We start from the raw sequence: 17,155 nt of genomic DNA, 5'->3' as shown, positions 1-17,155 counted from the left end.
ATCCATGGCATTTCCACTGATGCCTCCGTGAACTAAAGATAAATCCAGCAATCTGGAATGCAGAGTCAGGGCAGTGGGCTGGCTGTGGCTGCCTTTACCCCAGCTGAGCACTAGGTAGCACTGTCACTCCAAGAAAGCAAAGCCAGGCACGTCAACGTTGGAATTGCTTTTTCTTTCCCAGACCAGAAATGACAACGTTAGCAGAGTAAAAACCCCTGTTTGTAGAAGTACTCAAAGTACACCTACAATCCCAACATTCTCATCACCTCTGATACAATAGTATATCTTTCCTTTTTTTTTTCTTTTTTTAAGCATCAGAATTTATGATCTTAAATCTTCACAAAGCAATACTGAGATTTTGTAGTGATTGGTTTGCAATCATTTGATGTAAGAAAACATGATTAAAGATGATGATGATGGAACACCTCCACAGAACAACTCCCCCAGTACTCAAATTATCTGGAGATCTAGAAAATGGTCCATTCTACCTGCCACCATCCTAAAAACACCCAATTCATCTGAAGGTGGCAATAACTAGCTGAACACAAACCTCTTTAGACAGTGTAAACATTAAACCTGGATTCAAGAGCACAAAAAAATATACAAGTGCTGTTTTTCATGACCTTTGCAACTTACTAGTAATCTACTTTATCAAGTGGTTCTGGATGGATGTGTATTGAATGTCACTGCTCCAGCACCATCCTCAGGAGGCTTTAGTTTGGTGATGTGCTTTTTCTTCTGTACTTTCCAACACTTTGGAATACATAGTTTTATTTATAACACGTAATTATTTTAGAATCAGCAATGAGATTTTACTGCAGACACATTATTTGTTTCTGAAAGCTGATCTTTGTCAGAAAGAGTATGACAGCAAAGTGTATGCTGAAGGGAAGCCCTTCTGCTAATTTCATCATGTTTGAGTTGTAAAAGGCAGCTATAACAAAGGGGATGTTCCTGGAGCCCCAAAGATTTTTTTCTATTTTCTTCTTTCTTCTTTCTATTTTCTTCTATTCAATCTTAATGCTATTTTTTTCTCCTATGTTAATAACAGAACACCTTTAGTGAAGCAGGGATGAGAATTAAAGTTTTCAATGATTAGGCAATAGAGGGTATTTCAAAGGTTATGTATGGGAAAGATAATTTTCAGAATTTCTGGAGTATGGAAGGGAAAAATGCTGAATTTCCAACTTCAACTCTAAGTTTCCCCCATCCTCTCTTAGGCATGCCCAGTTATTCCCAAACCGTGACTCAATAAAAGCTGATGGCAAAGCTTGGAGCATTGAACATCATAAACTGAGGGAAGCTTTTAACTTCCCTTCTCAAGGTTTGTGCAAGGTACTTGTACCTCGAGAATGATACTGACAAGACAAAGCTAAAAATAAAACCCTAACCCAGAAAAGCAAAGTAATCTCTTCCTCCCTGTTAACTCCATTGATAAATTATAGACTTTTTCCACAACTTAAACTGTTATGCCAGCAAAGATTCACTTTCTGAGAAAACACACACAGGATGATCACACTGGAACAAATTCAGGGTATTTGGAAACAAGAGCTGGTGTGGGATCAGTTGCTTTACAGATGCCCCAGCATGGAAGGTAAAGATTAAGCAGAGGTCCTCCATCAGGTGGGACAAATGCTCATGCTCTATTCTTCCTGTCAAAGAGCAGGGAGATCCTTGGGAAGTATTTCTTCCTCCTCTCTGCAAGCTCTGTCTCAGTGCAGCCACTACCACGTTCACATCTTGACTGCAGCAGAAATTGATACATGAGATACTTGGATTTCTGAGCTGTGTTTGCACGTTGCTTTGAAGCAAGGTGCTTGTTTAACATCAGAGGTGTATGTGCCACAGTTTGTGAACCTTTACCTTTAATCAGGGATTTGGGAGTTGGATATGTGTTACTTCAAAACGCTATCCAGGCATGACAAGAACTTCTTAAGTTCTGATTCAGACTTAAATTTAATTTACAATTGCAAAAAAATAAGGATGAGTTTGACATAAAACACACAGAAGACAAATAAAATGAAAAATCTTGATCTCAAAAGAGTTCAGTTACTTAAGGAAAATTCTGCTGAATACAGTCAACAGCTGAAGACAGGATATTCTACATCTTAAAGACTGAGTCAGAACTGACTCACCCTTCCCTCCTCTTACTATTTCTTCAGCTCCATCAGACACCATCTAAAAACCTGGGCACCTTGCCTAATTTCTAAAAAAGCAGCTAGAATTTCTCACCTTGCTTTTTTCTCACAATTGCCATCTCCCCAGATCCCTCCTATTCCAGTCCATCAAGCTGCAACACTTCATCTTAGAGGGCCAGAGCTCTGCACTACCCAAGAGCTGTTTGCTCTGGTCCATGCCTCTTACAGAGAGAACCTCCAAAGCCTGCATGGAAAGAGCCCTTCCAGTCACTACTGGGCTCTCTTCAGCAGCTCACTTCGGCACTCCTCCCTGCAAAATCCCTAACCTGGAGCCCATATTAAAGAAAGAATGAGGAAATAACTGAGTATCCCTTTGCTATCAGGGCCTCCCAACCTCCCAGCTGCAGTGGATTTTGTACAGCACTGAGCACAAAAAATAGTTAAAACATTAATTTACAGCCACGAGAAAATCCACTTGTGTACTTCAGGATATTGACCTCTTTGAAAATCTAGCACCACCTATATAAAACTAATTGCTGTGGATAGCAACAATGTAGATTTTCAAACATTATGTTTTCCATTCTTGTCCGCCTAGTCACTTAAAATAGTTGCTGCATCTTCCTCATTGGGTGCATTAACACTTCTGTGGTGCCACTTCTGAAGATGGCATTAAAGAACAAAACCAAAAAGTTAAATATTACATATGGTGGAACCAGTCTTACAGTCTTCCTACAAAAGGATCACTTTTTTCCTGCATATCTCACCATTCATACTTGTGAAACATCATTTAGTTTCAAACAAGCCAGGGAATTTCTAGCCTTCTACAAGTCAGACTTGAAATTCAAGTGCAGAATTAGCACAAAAGCATTCTGCCTCATTAGTTAAATTCAAGCACCTTGTTCAAGTACTACTTCTAGATTTCTGGTAAGGTGAAAATAGATGATGACTCAGAAAGCATAATTTCCAAAGGTACAGTTGATGCTGCTGCAAGAATACAAGTTCTGGAGGGCACAGATATGCATCAAATCCCACTAGAAAATTAGTCATTGTTTTTTCTCCTGTAAGTACATCCTTCTAAATTGGCCTGTGACATTGAATTGAGAGACCAGGGTTTGGAGTCTGCTATGAAACAGCAAGTACTGAATAAATTTTTTAGCACATTCTCAATAACTTCTCTCAATTGTGAGATTTCCTTGCAGGGTTTCTATTAATCTCCTTCTAATATTCTCATGCAAGATTTAGCAAGTAAACACTGAATAAATGTGCTTTGGAACTGTATGAATAATTTCCTAGAGTACTACAGAACACGAAGGCACAAAGTATTTTGTGAGAGTAGTTTTGCTTTCCCAAACAAATTAAACCTCTCTGAATTGATGACGTAAATAATTCAGCATTATTCCATTTACTAAATTAGGAACAAGTGAGGCAGAGTGTTCATCTTTAGGAGAGCAGTGTGTTTTGCAACAGAGAGATGATCCCAGTAATAAAGAAGTCTCATAGAACACCTCCAATTCACGCACTGCATTTGTCTGAAAATGTTGTTCCTGTCAAAAGGAAAAAAAAATCTCACCTGTATTTTTCATTATTCATTGACTGATCTTTTTAAATGCAGTAACAGTAAGTCAGACAGGGCCTCCTAAGCCTTTCACTGCTTTGAAAACCTCCTGCTTTCCTAAAGTCATTTAACTGACACATCAGTTCTAGGAGGCAGTTTATGAACAGAAGCTGCACAGCAGATACAACAGTGTGTGCGTGTCATAACCTTGCTCACAGGCCCCTACTGAAGACAACCTTCTAAAAAATTAAGGATCAATAAAATCCTCCAAAGAAAACTGTGTTTTCATCTGAAAAAGTAGAGGATGCTACACAGTATAAAATGTCCACTGGATAGTGGTCATTAAGTGCTTGTACCCCAAGATTGCAGTGACAGAAAAAGGTAAATGTCAAAAAAGAGAGTAGGTGCAAGTCAACAATAAACAAGAACAGCACCCAAAAATACATTTGCTTTGATATGACCATCTGGCTATAAAACCTCACAGAATGGACAGGCTTGTATTGCCTAAGAAAATAACAGAAATAGCACAGGAACTCCAAAATGAAGGAGAATTTTGCAGCAGGAATGTGATGGTTAGCAAAGTCCTACTGTTCCTCCTGTGCTGCAGTATCATCACATGCTTGTCTTTGCTATGAGGTGTAGCTTGTGTGGGTGGGGGTGCCTTCAAACATAAATTACCAATAAACACGCATTGTATTTAAAGCCAGGGAATTAATTGAGCTTTCCGGAATGAAAGCCTTTTGGCACAAAAATGATAAACCAAGGTTGACCTACCTGAATGGGTCCCACTGACATCAGCAGGTTTTTCAGTTGGACATCAGTAGTTGATGAAGAAAGCCCTTCAACTGACACAATACAGGGCTGAGGTTTGCACTCCACCACTCGCAGGTTCTGTTTATTTGGCATCAAGCGTCCTCGGCCCATCTGGCCTGCTACTCCTCTGCCTCTGCCATGCATAATGACCTGCCAACAACAAAAGTAACAGTATTTTGATTTACTTACCCACTGACTCTGCTTACTGCACTTGACAGAGGATATAAAAGTTGGCTATTTACTTGAAGATTTTAAGTTGATTTAAAACAGCTTGTTGCTGTTTGCTGATTTGAAAGGCTGCTTATTAACATATACAAACCTCTTTTAGCAGGATAACAAGTTATATATTGAGTTATATATACTGCATTCATCCTAGAAGCCTCAGCTCTAGCACAGATTGATCAATCAAGCAGCAGAAGACCTCAGACAAAAATATATAACCTAGTTTTCAACACTGATCACATCAGCAGCATGTGTTCAGCTCCCATATTTTGAATCTAGACAAAAAAATCCAACAGGTGATCCCTCTCCTTTTTCTATTCTTTACCTGCAGTTAAATTTAATGTATTCACAGGATCAGCAAACTGCTTGAAGCACCTTCAATCTCTACTGCTACCAACTCTTGGTCTGTTACCAGAATGGAGTTTTATTTGCAAATGCCTAAATAACTTTGAAGTAATTTTCAAACTTCCTCTCCCCTGTACTCTGGAGCAGGAAATTTGATTCTTGCAAATTAAATGTTGAACAGTTAGAGAGAGGAAAAATAACAATGAAACAGAGTAACAAACATTAAACAAAGTTAACACTTAACACTGAGTCAACATTCAACAGAGTTTCTTGATTCCCACTTGGAAACCCTATGATAGGTAATAACTTTTCACACCCTTCCACATCAGCAACGAAACTTTATCCTTACATGAAGCAGGGAGATTATGGCCAACAGTTCAAATCCAAGAACTAACTTAAAAACCAAAATCCCAGCCACTTCCAAGGAGTGTGCCAACTTGCAAATGCAGAGAAGGCACACGCTGCTGACACCCTGACCCTTCCTGCCTCCTACCAGTGCATGACCAGTGCAAAAATCAAGTTACAAGATCACCAACTGTTTTGAGTGATACCAACTTTGGGGATCCAGCAAAGAGCATCCTGAAACAGTTACTGTGTGCTCCTGCATATGCAGGAAACAGCCAAAATAAAAACTTAAGCACAATTTCAAAAAACCACTTGGTTTTAAAGCCAGAAAGCACGCTGGATATCATCTCCTCCAGTAGCTGTCTCAGGACACACACACTTCCCCTGGGAGTGCTGAGCCGGCCAGAACGTCAGCAGATGAAGCAACCTGCAGGCACTGCCAGTCTGTGCTGGGTACAGACAAGTCTCTCTAGATTAAAAGCTTTATATGCAATTATGCATCTCGTGGGTCATGCAGCCCTGCGCTAGCAATTGACAAACAGAATGCTGGTTATTTATAGAGCAACACAGCTAGACAGTGAAACTTCTAGCAGCAATATGCATCTAAAAATCACCTTTTTAGGTTGATGGATTCCCTGGATGTTTTTGACTCCTTGAGGAGCTGGTGAATGGATCTGTGCCTGCTGCTGCTGTTGGTGCTGCTGCATTCCCTTTGTCAATGTGACCTTCCGCACTGGCTGCTGTTTCGGCTCCGGGGGTTGTTGAGGCCGCTGGGGTTGGCCCTCTGGGTGAAAAAAGCCAGCATCCTCTCCCCCCTGCTGAAATCAACAACACAACAGCGGCTCAGTGTCCAGGCACTGCACACCCTCGCCCTGAGCAGCCTCCTGCCACATTCCAGCTCACTCAGAGAGTATCCAGGGCTTTGCCTGCTAAAGCAAACTGGGGGCCGTGGCAGGCGCGTGCCAAGGCTCAGCCTGGAAATTACGCTTCACCCTAAGATAAATCCATGCTAACTGAAGAACAGTTTACTTTGCTCAGGCTTTGTTATAATTACAATGGTCAATCATGTCTTTCCATATACAAAGCAACAAGATGTTTTCAGTTCTCTTTCCAAATCATTCTTCCTTCCAGGTTACATGTGAACTATGGTGTGTGTTATTTCTTACTTTTTTTTTTTTTTAACATAAAGAGAGACATACACATTGCAGAAGAAGGAGCAAAGAACTGTGGAGGCTGGAAAAGTCAGGCAACTGCTTTGCTCATACTTAAACCTCCAACCTTCCTTTAGTTAAAAACTGGCATTTATTTTGAAGTGCGTACTCATTCTGCCAACTTCTCCACCACCAGCTTTTTAAGCAGCCCCCCTCCTCGGATACTATCTGTACTTGGAACAGTTCCTCAAGGTATTTTTTTGTTTGCCTTATAAAGCTCTTATTATATATATTTGTAATCATAAGCGCAGTGAAACACCATCTCAGGGTCTTTGTCTGACTAAGTCCCTAACCAACCTCTGGTAATCCTGCAAAAGCTCTCAAATAGAAAGCATGTCTAAGGGAAAGAAGTAAAATACTCTGAAATTACCTTTATTTACAGAGGGTTTTCTTTTCCCTTTCCCTAAATATCCACAAGCCAAAACTCCTTTTGCATCTGTAACATGTCACAAACCAGAGGTTTTCATGCTAACTGGCACATTTCTTGTGGGTAAGGAGACAAAACACAAGGGTGCAGAAGGAACACATTTATGGTCTAACAGCAAGATTATCTTCACTGAGAATACAAATTAGTACCTCTCTGCATTAAAGAAAAGCAAAAGAAACACTTAGTGAGGACTGGTTACTAAGCCTCAGCTAAGATTTGATAAGAAATAGTTTGTGGTATGTAAGCCAGTCTCATGTTTGCAAGTTCAGTAGTTCACAATTTACACCTCTAAATTAAGGCCTCTGCATTATAAAGTATATGCAGGCTACAAGTTCTCGAGTACTTAAATCCCAGACAAATGAGATTCAAACCTCCTTGCACTACACCTCAAAAGCACAACCTGTCACAGGGAAAATCCTAAAGCTCATCATGGCATTTGCCTACAGTGTCCAAAACGAGAAAGCAACAGAAATCTGCATCTGTCTTTTCCACCTCTAATGACAAACAGGTTTTTTTTCTCTGCTGAACTGAATGGCCCCAAGTCCTCATGGAAAACTTTATACATAAACCTTTTAGAGTAGCACTTAGTGAGAAATTATAAAGCTTTCCCTTCAGTTCTCTTCAATTTGTATTCAAAAGTACAAAAGCAAGAGCACTCCTGAAAAACCCAAACATATGCACAAAACCTTGCCAGGTAAACAGCATTAAATCCTCCTCATTTTAGTATTAGTTCTGATATCAGCATCACCATAAGCCCTATGCCTTGATCAGATAATTTCTTTTATTCAAACCTACAGCAGCTGGAAGATGATTAAACTAAGAAGAACAAAAAAAATTCTAGGAGGAATTTAAATGCAGTAACTGGGATTTAAAATCTAATCTCTGCTAAATGCCTGCTGTGAGAACCATAAATATTTGCAACCATTTCTTTCCAAACCAAAAAACGATCCCAGCACATCGGAAGAGCATCTGAGAGCAAAGCCCTCAGGTACAAAACACATCGAACATGCTCATTACTGAAACTTCAAAAGCAAACAATCATTTCACATAAAAGTCTAGGATGGCCAACAACCACCCAATATTTAACTACCAAGCTCAATTATCACCAAATAAAACTGTATAAACTGAACACAGAACTATAACAGAGTCAAAGGCATTAGCACACAACATTGGTTTGCACTGATGAAAAATCTGATGGGGTCTGTTCCCTGCTGGGGTCTCAAATGCCACCACTGGAGTTTGCTGCTACCACGATGCTTCTGCAAGAGTCTGAAAAGGTGGAAAGCTGTGGACGTTTTAATGAACTGATACATTTCAGAAATAAGAAAACCTACAGAAAACAATAAAGAAAGGGGATGGAACAAGCTTTGCTTGTTCCTGCAAAAAGAAGGAAACTGGATCAACCCCTTTCTTCCCATTACTGCTCTGAACATTTACTGGTTTTGAGACAACTCGAAGAGGGCAAGCAGACATGAAACTGCAGCACTGCTTCTCAAGAGAGGTCCATGAGCCAGCAGTGTGGTGCTCAAGGCCTAACAGAGCTGAGCATGTCAGCAAGACACTAGTTCCTGTTACAGGCAGCCTGGCTTCAACTGAAGATAAAACCTGGTGGTTTTCTTAAGAAAATAAAAACAAAACATGACTGCTAACTGACATGTGCCAACAGGCAAAACGACACAGAAGATGCATTTTAGCAGCAGTTCCTTTTTCACTGCTTAAAGACATGACAGTGCAAGGACAAACACTTGTCTGAGCCAAAATGAGCAACCTATGTAGTACCATGTAGTGGCAAATTACTCTCACCACCACCATCATCCTTTAAACTACTGTCCAAGACAACAACGGGTGGCTCTTCCTGGTACAACAATGAAGAACCAAGTTGAGCAAAACACCTGAAAAGAGCTTTTTAACATCTGGACTTAAAGCTACAAACCCTCAGAACACTACTGACAGGTCACATGCTCATAGGAGAACACTGACATTTTGGAGGAAAGGACATACAATTGTAAAGATGACTGTACATATGCTGACTCCTGATGTTCCCTCATGAGCTGTCCTATGAACTGGCACCAAAACACACAGCAAATTACAGGCAAGCAGGTAGGTCCACTGAAGCTGTACTGCAGCACCTACCCTAAATGACATCTAAGTCACAGAAGCTAAATTGCTAACATCTCTTCTACTTAAAATGTCTCGGGTCTAGCTCATCTTAAATCAGCTTTTGCTTTTCCTAAAGACAATTTCTGTATTGTTAATTTTTCACCAGCTTACATCACTGCCCTCCTCACACTTAAATATGCAGCAACAGAGGGAGGTATTAAAATTTTAAGCCTTCTCATGTCAAAATACATTTTTATCTGTTTTCCTTCCTATGGCATTTTACAATGTACAGGGCTGCAGTAAATTTTTCAGAGATGCATCTATTCATCATCATGGCCTGTCTCATCTAATTTGATGTACAAAATGCTGACCCTGGGTAGAATGCCTTAGAGTCCACCACAGAGACCTATGACTGATTGATACAAGCTCCGATTTTATACTTCAAATTTCCTCTAAAGTCCTGTGCAGAAAAGGAATTTCCATTCTTTGTCTGCAAACCAATGAAGAATCTTTTTCTCTTATTGTCTACTCCTTAATTTCTAGATTATAAATCATCCTGACTTTCGAGCTCTAAATTTCCAAGTTTTAAAAAAGGTCTGCCTTCCTAAGTTCTTGCTAGGAAAGAGTTCTCTTAAAACAAACTTTCCATTATTCAATTCAAGCTGGAGTAATGAAAATGCCTTTTTTTAAGTTGCAGGAGTTCTGTTCAGGGGCAAGTATAAAAAGTATCTTTCAAATTTCAAGTAGTGAAAGATTGCATGCAGTGCCAAAATAATTTCAAAAACTGTGTGTATATAAACAAAGCTCAAAAGAGGTAAAAGGATTTGATTTACATGGTGAATGTTTTTCAAACCTCTGCTCTGGAAGAATCTGCAGTTTGACCTGAAACTAGACTAACAAAAAGAACTGATGCCATTCAATGGCCATGACTTTTAGAACCAATTCACTGATATCTATCAAAGCTGTTTTTCATCAGCCTCTCACTATACAGATCTAAATATAGTCAGTGCTGTGTTTTGAGCAACATTGAAAGAATTCTGTCAAATATGAGAGCACAAATTCTAAAAGCAGAATTTTATGAAGGACTGCTTGAATTTAGCAAGCTGGAGCTCTGTCATGATCATTATGACAGTTTTATGATGAAGATGAAGTTTATTTGCCACCAACATTAGCAGGACAAATTTATTTATAACAAATGCTTTAAAATGTACTGATAAAAATGCCTATTGATACTGTCAGAGCTGCTTGCAATTTGACAGATCAAATCTTATTTTCATTCTTAAACCCCATGAAGGAATGGTATCACCAACTTGCATTCTGTAGTGAGCAAATTGATTAATCCCCCTCTATAGAAATCTCAACTCTTGATTACACCTATCAGACGTTAAGCAGCATTATTCTAGAGTGACAACACTTGATAAATTCCCAAACCATTTTTCTCAGCCTTTGTGGCCCTGCTAGCTTGTATTAACCCTGATGAAAAATTAATTTTCCTTATCTTCTGTTAAACCCCAAAATCCAAATCCACCAAACTGGCAACTCTTTCTGTAAAGGTATTATGAAAACCTCTAAAAGATTAATTGCATGTCTTCAGGTGACATTAAATTAATTTCTGTACTCGTGACAGACATTTGATACTCCGTACTGAGAGGACAGATAACATTGTCAGGATACACAGAAGGACAGTGCTGCAGTGTCCCAGGGCAGCCTCTTATGAATTCTCCTTTCGATAAGGCCATACTTCACTGTCATTGGCACTGTTAGTGATCTTGCAGCCCACAGACCTCACTGCACAGGTTTCTATTAACTACCACAATGCTGTGTCTATCCATGTAATCTTTGTAAAGCTAATTCAAAATCATCCAATAGCAAAGGGATGCGCATGCTGGATAAGGCACTTAAAAGGAATAAATAAACTCTGGTTGATTTGTGTAAAATACCACAGAGAAGCAAAATGTTGTAATCTTTTTTTGAGCTGCATTACAACTCAAATTCTCTGTAACACGATGAAGACTTAAATCTTGCAGGGAAATCTCAGTCCAAAACGGTACTGTAATTGATTTCTTGTAAGAAAGAAGAAACCCCTCATCTGTTACCAGTTTAAGGCAGTATTTCTAGAAATTAGTACCTTTAAAGTATCACAGTAGCTGGGTGAGGAAAACATCCTTTATGTTATTAAATTCATCTTTACTTTCAGGACAAGAGAAATTACTACTCGTCAGCTATATAGGTTTTCATAGGTAAACTTATATTATACTGATACTGCAACTGACTGTAGTAAAAAGACAGAAATCTACACAGACAGCTGTGATCCCCACGTAACAAAGAAATGTAAAGCAAAAACCACACAGAACAACACTGATTTTCATCTAATACATATGAGCATTTTTTCACCACAATTAGCAGAAATGCATATTAAAGGCAAACCCTAATAACGAGCTATTTCTCTCTGACTGGTGCTCCAAATGCTTTACCACTTTGATACAGCTGGCTGACAGACTGGGGAGCTGGGAATAGGAAGCCTAATCACTTGCCAAATATCCCACAACCGAGTGACATGACCAAGCACTGTTTCTGAACAGTTGACGATCTGTTTTCAATCTGTCAAATGCCAATGAGAAACACCTGGAGGCCTTTTTTTTCAGGCCTTCTAGACCTTTAAAAGGTTTTTTTTTTTTAAGAATAGCAGTAGTTAAGAAAACTGCTCTCCCACCAGGATAGAAAATGCCACTCTCTCAACAGACAACGCATCATTAACAACTGGTTTAAGATATATTAATGGTCTAGCTTTGACTCAAAGTACACATAGCAATAAGCTACATCAGACAACAAAAGTGATGAAACAGCCAAATCATTCCCAGTTCACACCAGAGAAAAACTACACATCTGATGCTGGTCAGTGATTTAGGGCCTAAAATTTTTGTATAGGCTGAATTTAACCCAAGCAAGAGCACACAGACTAAGCAATAAGTAAATAAATAAAATGCAGAAACAATTCCTTTCATGTGATAAAGACACTGCTACACTGCTTCAGTGAGCCATGATGTGATGAGTATCTTCTATGCCTAATGGTGTATGAAAAGTCAGAACTGCAAGAAGAAAATGTCTCATAGAAAAAAGCAGCTAATTCCATTTAATCCTATGTACTAACACAACTCTTAACTGAACTATCTCCTCATCTGCCTGAAAGGAGAACTAAGGCATGGAAAATGACTGGCCAAACAGTCCCAGCCATACCCACGCTGCATGAAGTTTCACTGGGAGTGACAAAAGCACAGCTTGAATCACACTGAATCAGTGTTGAATCACAACTAAATGGTTTTTAATACAACCACCCACCAGCTTATTATGGAAAAAAATTTAAAAAAACTATTGTGTCAAAGCTACAGCAAAATCAAGCTTCTGGAATGAACATGTCTAATACTCTCAGAAATACCTTCATTTTTATGTGTCGTCTGCAAAACATGTAACACATATAAACAATGTTTTGAGCAAAGGTGCCTGGTTTGCTTTTCAGTTGGCAGCTTAAGAGGTTTTTTGTACAGTGAATTTTAGCAAAGACTGGACATGCAGAGAATCACCAAGAGAAAAAGCTCCTGTTGGAAAATCTCAGCAATTCAAAACTTCTGATGGCCCAAAGCTCCTGGAGGAACACTTCCCAGCTGGACACCAGCTATGGCACAGAAAGCCACTACTGGATATCAAAGACCTGTACAACTAGAATTTCCCTTCTTATGCCATGTCTGGTCCTTCTAGTTCATGTTCCTTGAACCTTAAAACTACTGGCAAGTCAAATCCCTCGTATGTCCCGCCTGAAGCTCCTGCTAAGTCTTGATAAAGACAACCCCCATTCCCTCCCTCCCTCCCCAAACACTCCTGACTCAAGAGCCAAACCTCCACACCAAAGGTCTAGTCCAAGTGGTCCAACCTTTTAAAAGAGGGATGTGACGTCCCAGACTACTCAACTGTACAAATCTGCAAGCTTGCCTCCCTAGTTAAGAGACTGCATTTTCATATGAAAACTGACTCTCTCTGCAAAGCACTTTAGTGGTGTCACAGCTGTCGTTATCAGGAAACTGAGCTCCAAGATCCTCTGTAACACCAACATTGTACAGATACAAATTCTGCACTGTAACATTTACGATGGCAGAGAAACTCTCCTTTGAGACTTAACAAGAGTGACAAGTAACAAACGCTCTGCTTTCTAGATGCTCAGGAGCAAGCTGCACTCTTCTTCAACATACAATTTAAAAGTCTCCTGAGGAAAAGGAGAAACCTGTTCTGCAGTCTACAATAGAAAATGCTTTACTGCACTTTAGATCCAAGCTACCCATAGCAAAGTCAAATTCAGTTTAGGTAAAGATCTCTTCCCCCTTTCAACCACTGTATTAGAAGCACATAAAATGTATTATCTGTGTCTGGTTTGGTTGTCACCTTAAGTCTCACTTGCTAAGTGTATCCACACACACCCTTAATATTTCCTTTTCCCAGTAACCAAATATGCCCTAAGAGTACAACACAGCCCACCTCCTGACCCCCAATCCATTAAATACTCTGTCTCTATAGGGACCATCCTCACTGAAGGTCTGGGGGACAGGGTTTATTCTCATTTTCAAATGTTCTTGCCATGGGCAGGGACACCTTCCACTAGACCAGGTTGGTCAAAGCCCCATCCAACCTGGCCTTCAACACTTCCAGGGTTGGGGCACCCACAGCTTCTCTGGGGACCCTGTTCCATTTCCTCACCATGCTCATAGGAGAGAATTTCTTTCTAATATCCAATATAAATCTACCCTTCTTTGATGTGAAGTCATTCCTCCTTGTCCTATCACTCCATGCCCTTGTAAAAAGTCCCTCTTCAGCTCTCTTGTAGCCCCTTTAGGAACTGGAAGGTTCTATAAGGTCTCCTTGGAGCCTTCTCTTATCCAGGCTGAACAGCTCCAACTTTCTCAGTCTGTCATCAGAGGGGAGGTGCTCCAGAGCCCTTACCAATTTTGTGGCTCCTGAACACTTTTCAACAGTTTCTTACAATTAAGAAATGAATGTCCATTTGTGAAATATTTCCAGAGTGAAATCTTGCAGGCTGTGGCAGACAGAGTCCCTCTTCAACACCATTTACATTAGTCAGAGGTCTTGCCCATTTTGCCATGGTATCTGGGCATTGGATATGGTTTCTGCAGCTCGCTCAGCCCACTCCTAGGTGGGCATTATCCATGCCTCCTTCAAACAGTGGCATACAAAAACACCAATGCCATTCTCCCGTTTCTTAAAAAGTTATGGAACCATATAGAGCAGGGGTTCCTTTGTCAAGGGTTGGGGGAAAGGGCTCCCTTATAAACTTCTCACACAAATGCCACAATTCTCAGTGTTTACAATTCCTGACATTTAGATGAAAGGGGCTAAAAAGAGCTTTCAAGTCAAATATTTTTAATTAAACTTGAACACATACATGCAAGTAGAAACAAGTACAAACATTAAGCAAAGTTGGTTGATAAGGTTACATCAAACAAGAATCATCTCAATCAGTATCTTTTTTCCATATTTAGAACTCCATATTCATCTCACACTTCTCAGTTACTTCAAATATGAACGAAGTTGTCCATCTTCCATTTCCATTTTGTTTTTGCAATCCAAGGACGTTTTTTGTGACAGGCTTTTCAAACAAAAGAACTTGCCAGCTCTTTTTTCAAGCTCTTCATATGAAGCATTTCAGGTTTTCAGGAATTAGGATCACTTGTAAGATACTGCTTGTAATGCAACAGGGAACACCAAGATTTTTATGTATTTTTATGTAGAAATGTATTTATGAAAAAACCCTCATTGTGCAGCCTTCCACAGAGACAAAGATTGGTGTGTTCTTGGTGCAGCATAAGAACCAGCATTTTCAGGCCTTTGGGACAGACACACAGCTCTCTGAGCATGGCAGGACATTTTCTGGCTAGAGAGAAATCATCCAACAACAACATAAGATGACAATGATACAGAGAGTTTAAGATACTGTAGTTTCCCACAGAACCTCCAATTAAACAGAAAACATGTTCAGCATGTACTTCATATGATTGTAAGATATCTAAGGTTATAGCTGGTACAAACCTGTTCTTCCAGGACTAAAACAACTCTGGATATACTGACGTAAGGAATTCAATTGCATTTGGTACTAGAACTATTAACAGAAAGATTGATCACAGAGCGCCCAAAGAGCACCACGAACAGCCAAAGTGTTAGAAAACATGACTCATCAAGAGAGAATGAAAGATATGAGAGCTCAGAAACAGTTAAGATATCTTTAAGAAGAGAGACAGGCACAAAGAGAGAGAAATTCTTCCCCATGTCTCTTCAAGTATAATACAAATAGTCAGAGATTCAAAATTACAGCCAGAAAACGTGATTTGGCCATTAAGAAAATTCTCCTAAATATACACATGTGATACTGGAATAGATGACCTAGAAAATCTACAAAAATGAGATCTCAGAAAAAGGTTGGACAAATCTATCAGGAATACTACTGAGTTTACCCCCCCTGCCCCCTTCAAGACAAATTATTTCAACAGTCTTTTCACCCTTATTTTCTATAATTTTATGATCAAATTTTGAAGTGATTTATTAGAGTGTTTCTTTCCTACACTCTCATTGACTTTATACTTACAAGTAACTTTACCATTGACTTTAGGCTCCTCAGCAAGCCAGGCAAGTCTCAGATGTTTTATTAGTAACATTTACAAGTATGAATACTCAGTGAATACACTGAGCTCTTGTATCTGAAAAGGACAGCTCTGAGGAAATGCCACACAAAACAAAGCACACAGGATCCATCAAAAGATATCTGGGCCTCCTTGGAAAAATAAAACCAAGAACAAAACCAAAAACAAACCAACAAAAAATCCCTAAAATCCCCCCAAACCATCCCTCCCCCCGAAAAAAAAGCCCCAATCCAAAACCAAACCAGCAGCAAAAAAATTCCAAGTCCATGTGATAAAACACTGTCTCATTTTCCAGGAACATAACATTTAAAGGCATAATTAAAATGGAAAGATATTCACTTTACTGCCATTCCTGCATAATTTATATGTATATTAAAGAGGGATGGGAAAATCAGTATTGGGGGGAGGTGAAGGGTGGGATTTGTTTTAAAAAAAAAAGTATCAACAGACAAAATCATTACTGACAGTACCTAACATGTCACCTTGATACACAGGCTTAGTCTGACATACTGGAAATGCTGAATCATTTTCTACTTTCATTTTCCTGAAGCATAAGAAGTCATAAATTAAGGCATCTTATGCATCAGGAAAACTGAACAAGTTAAAATATTCCTGGAATTTACATGGCAATTCTTACAATTCCAAAAGTAAAATCCTCTCACAAGACGAAAGACCATTTTATCTTTTAAGGACCCAAGCGGTATTTCCACCTGAAGGTCGGAGATCTTCGGCAGCACTGCTGTGTCCAGCAGCACAAATAGACAAAACTCAGCCTGGTAAACTTGAGCATGCCCTCAAGAGAAGAAGCCATTCTCTTCTGACAGTATCTGTACTCCAGAGTTCTCACCAACACACCATACCCCTTAACTGGTACACAAAAAAACATCACCAGCAACACAGAACCACTGAATCCTGGTTCTACAGATGGTCCTACTAAATTAGTAAAAGTCCCTGTTACCAGTTTCTGGTTTAGGCCAATTTGGTCTAGAGTTAGTACAGTTATGGACTCAAGCAGCTCCTTCAGCTAAGAGCTCTCCAGTGGTGCAACAGGAGGGACTTGCCAGGCCTTCACCTGAACCCAGTGAGCTCCAAAACGGAACCTGCATTGTGTCTAATCGTGAGCCACCTCACTTGTACAAGTGTATTCAAACCACCTCTGCACAAACGGGGCCAAGAAAGGAAAAGGCTACAAGGGATTATATGGAGAGCAAGGGCAGGGATGCTTAGCTGCAGGACAGAACCAGCGCGTACAGGTAAGGGATACCAGCAACCACTTTGCCAAAGGCAGGGAATTAGAG

The 17,155-nt window shown here is 39.7% G+C and overlaps 1 protein-coding gene across 5 annotated transcripts in view; it reads right to left on the bottom strand.

Moving 5' to 3' along the window:
* Positions 1-17,155, bottom strand: part of RBM33 (RNA binding motif protein 33) — a 99,244-nt gene that overhangs the window by 11,959 nt on the left and 70,130 nt on the right. For 2 of the 5 annotated variants that reach the window (XM_082283691.1, XM_082283693.1), the window contains exons 16-17: positions 6,033-6,236; positions 4,468-4,656 (exon numbers count right to left, since the gene is read on the bottom strand). In XM_082283691.1, the coding sequence (XP_082139817.1) occupies positions 4,468-4,656; positions 6,033-6,236 (393 nt within the window). Of the gene's footprint in view, positions 1-4,467; positions 4,657-6,032; positions 6,237-14,708; positions 15,095-17,155 lie in introns of those variants that run through there. The other 3 variants (XM_082283692.1, XM_082283694.1, XM_082283695.1) reach the window with 3 other exon arrangements.

This window comes from Coloeus monedula (assembly GCF_965178545.1).
Source record: "Coloeus monedula genome assembly, chromosome: 1".
In the NCBI taxonomy this organism is placed as follows: Eukaryota; Metazoa; Chordata; class Aves; order Passeriformes; family Corvidae; genus Coloeus; species Coloeus monedula.
This window is presented reverse-complemented; position numbering and strand designations above follow the sequence as displayed.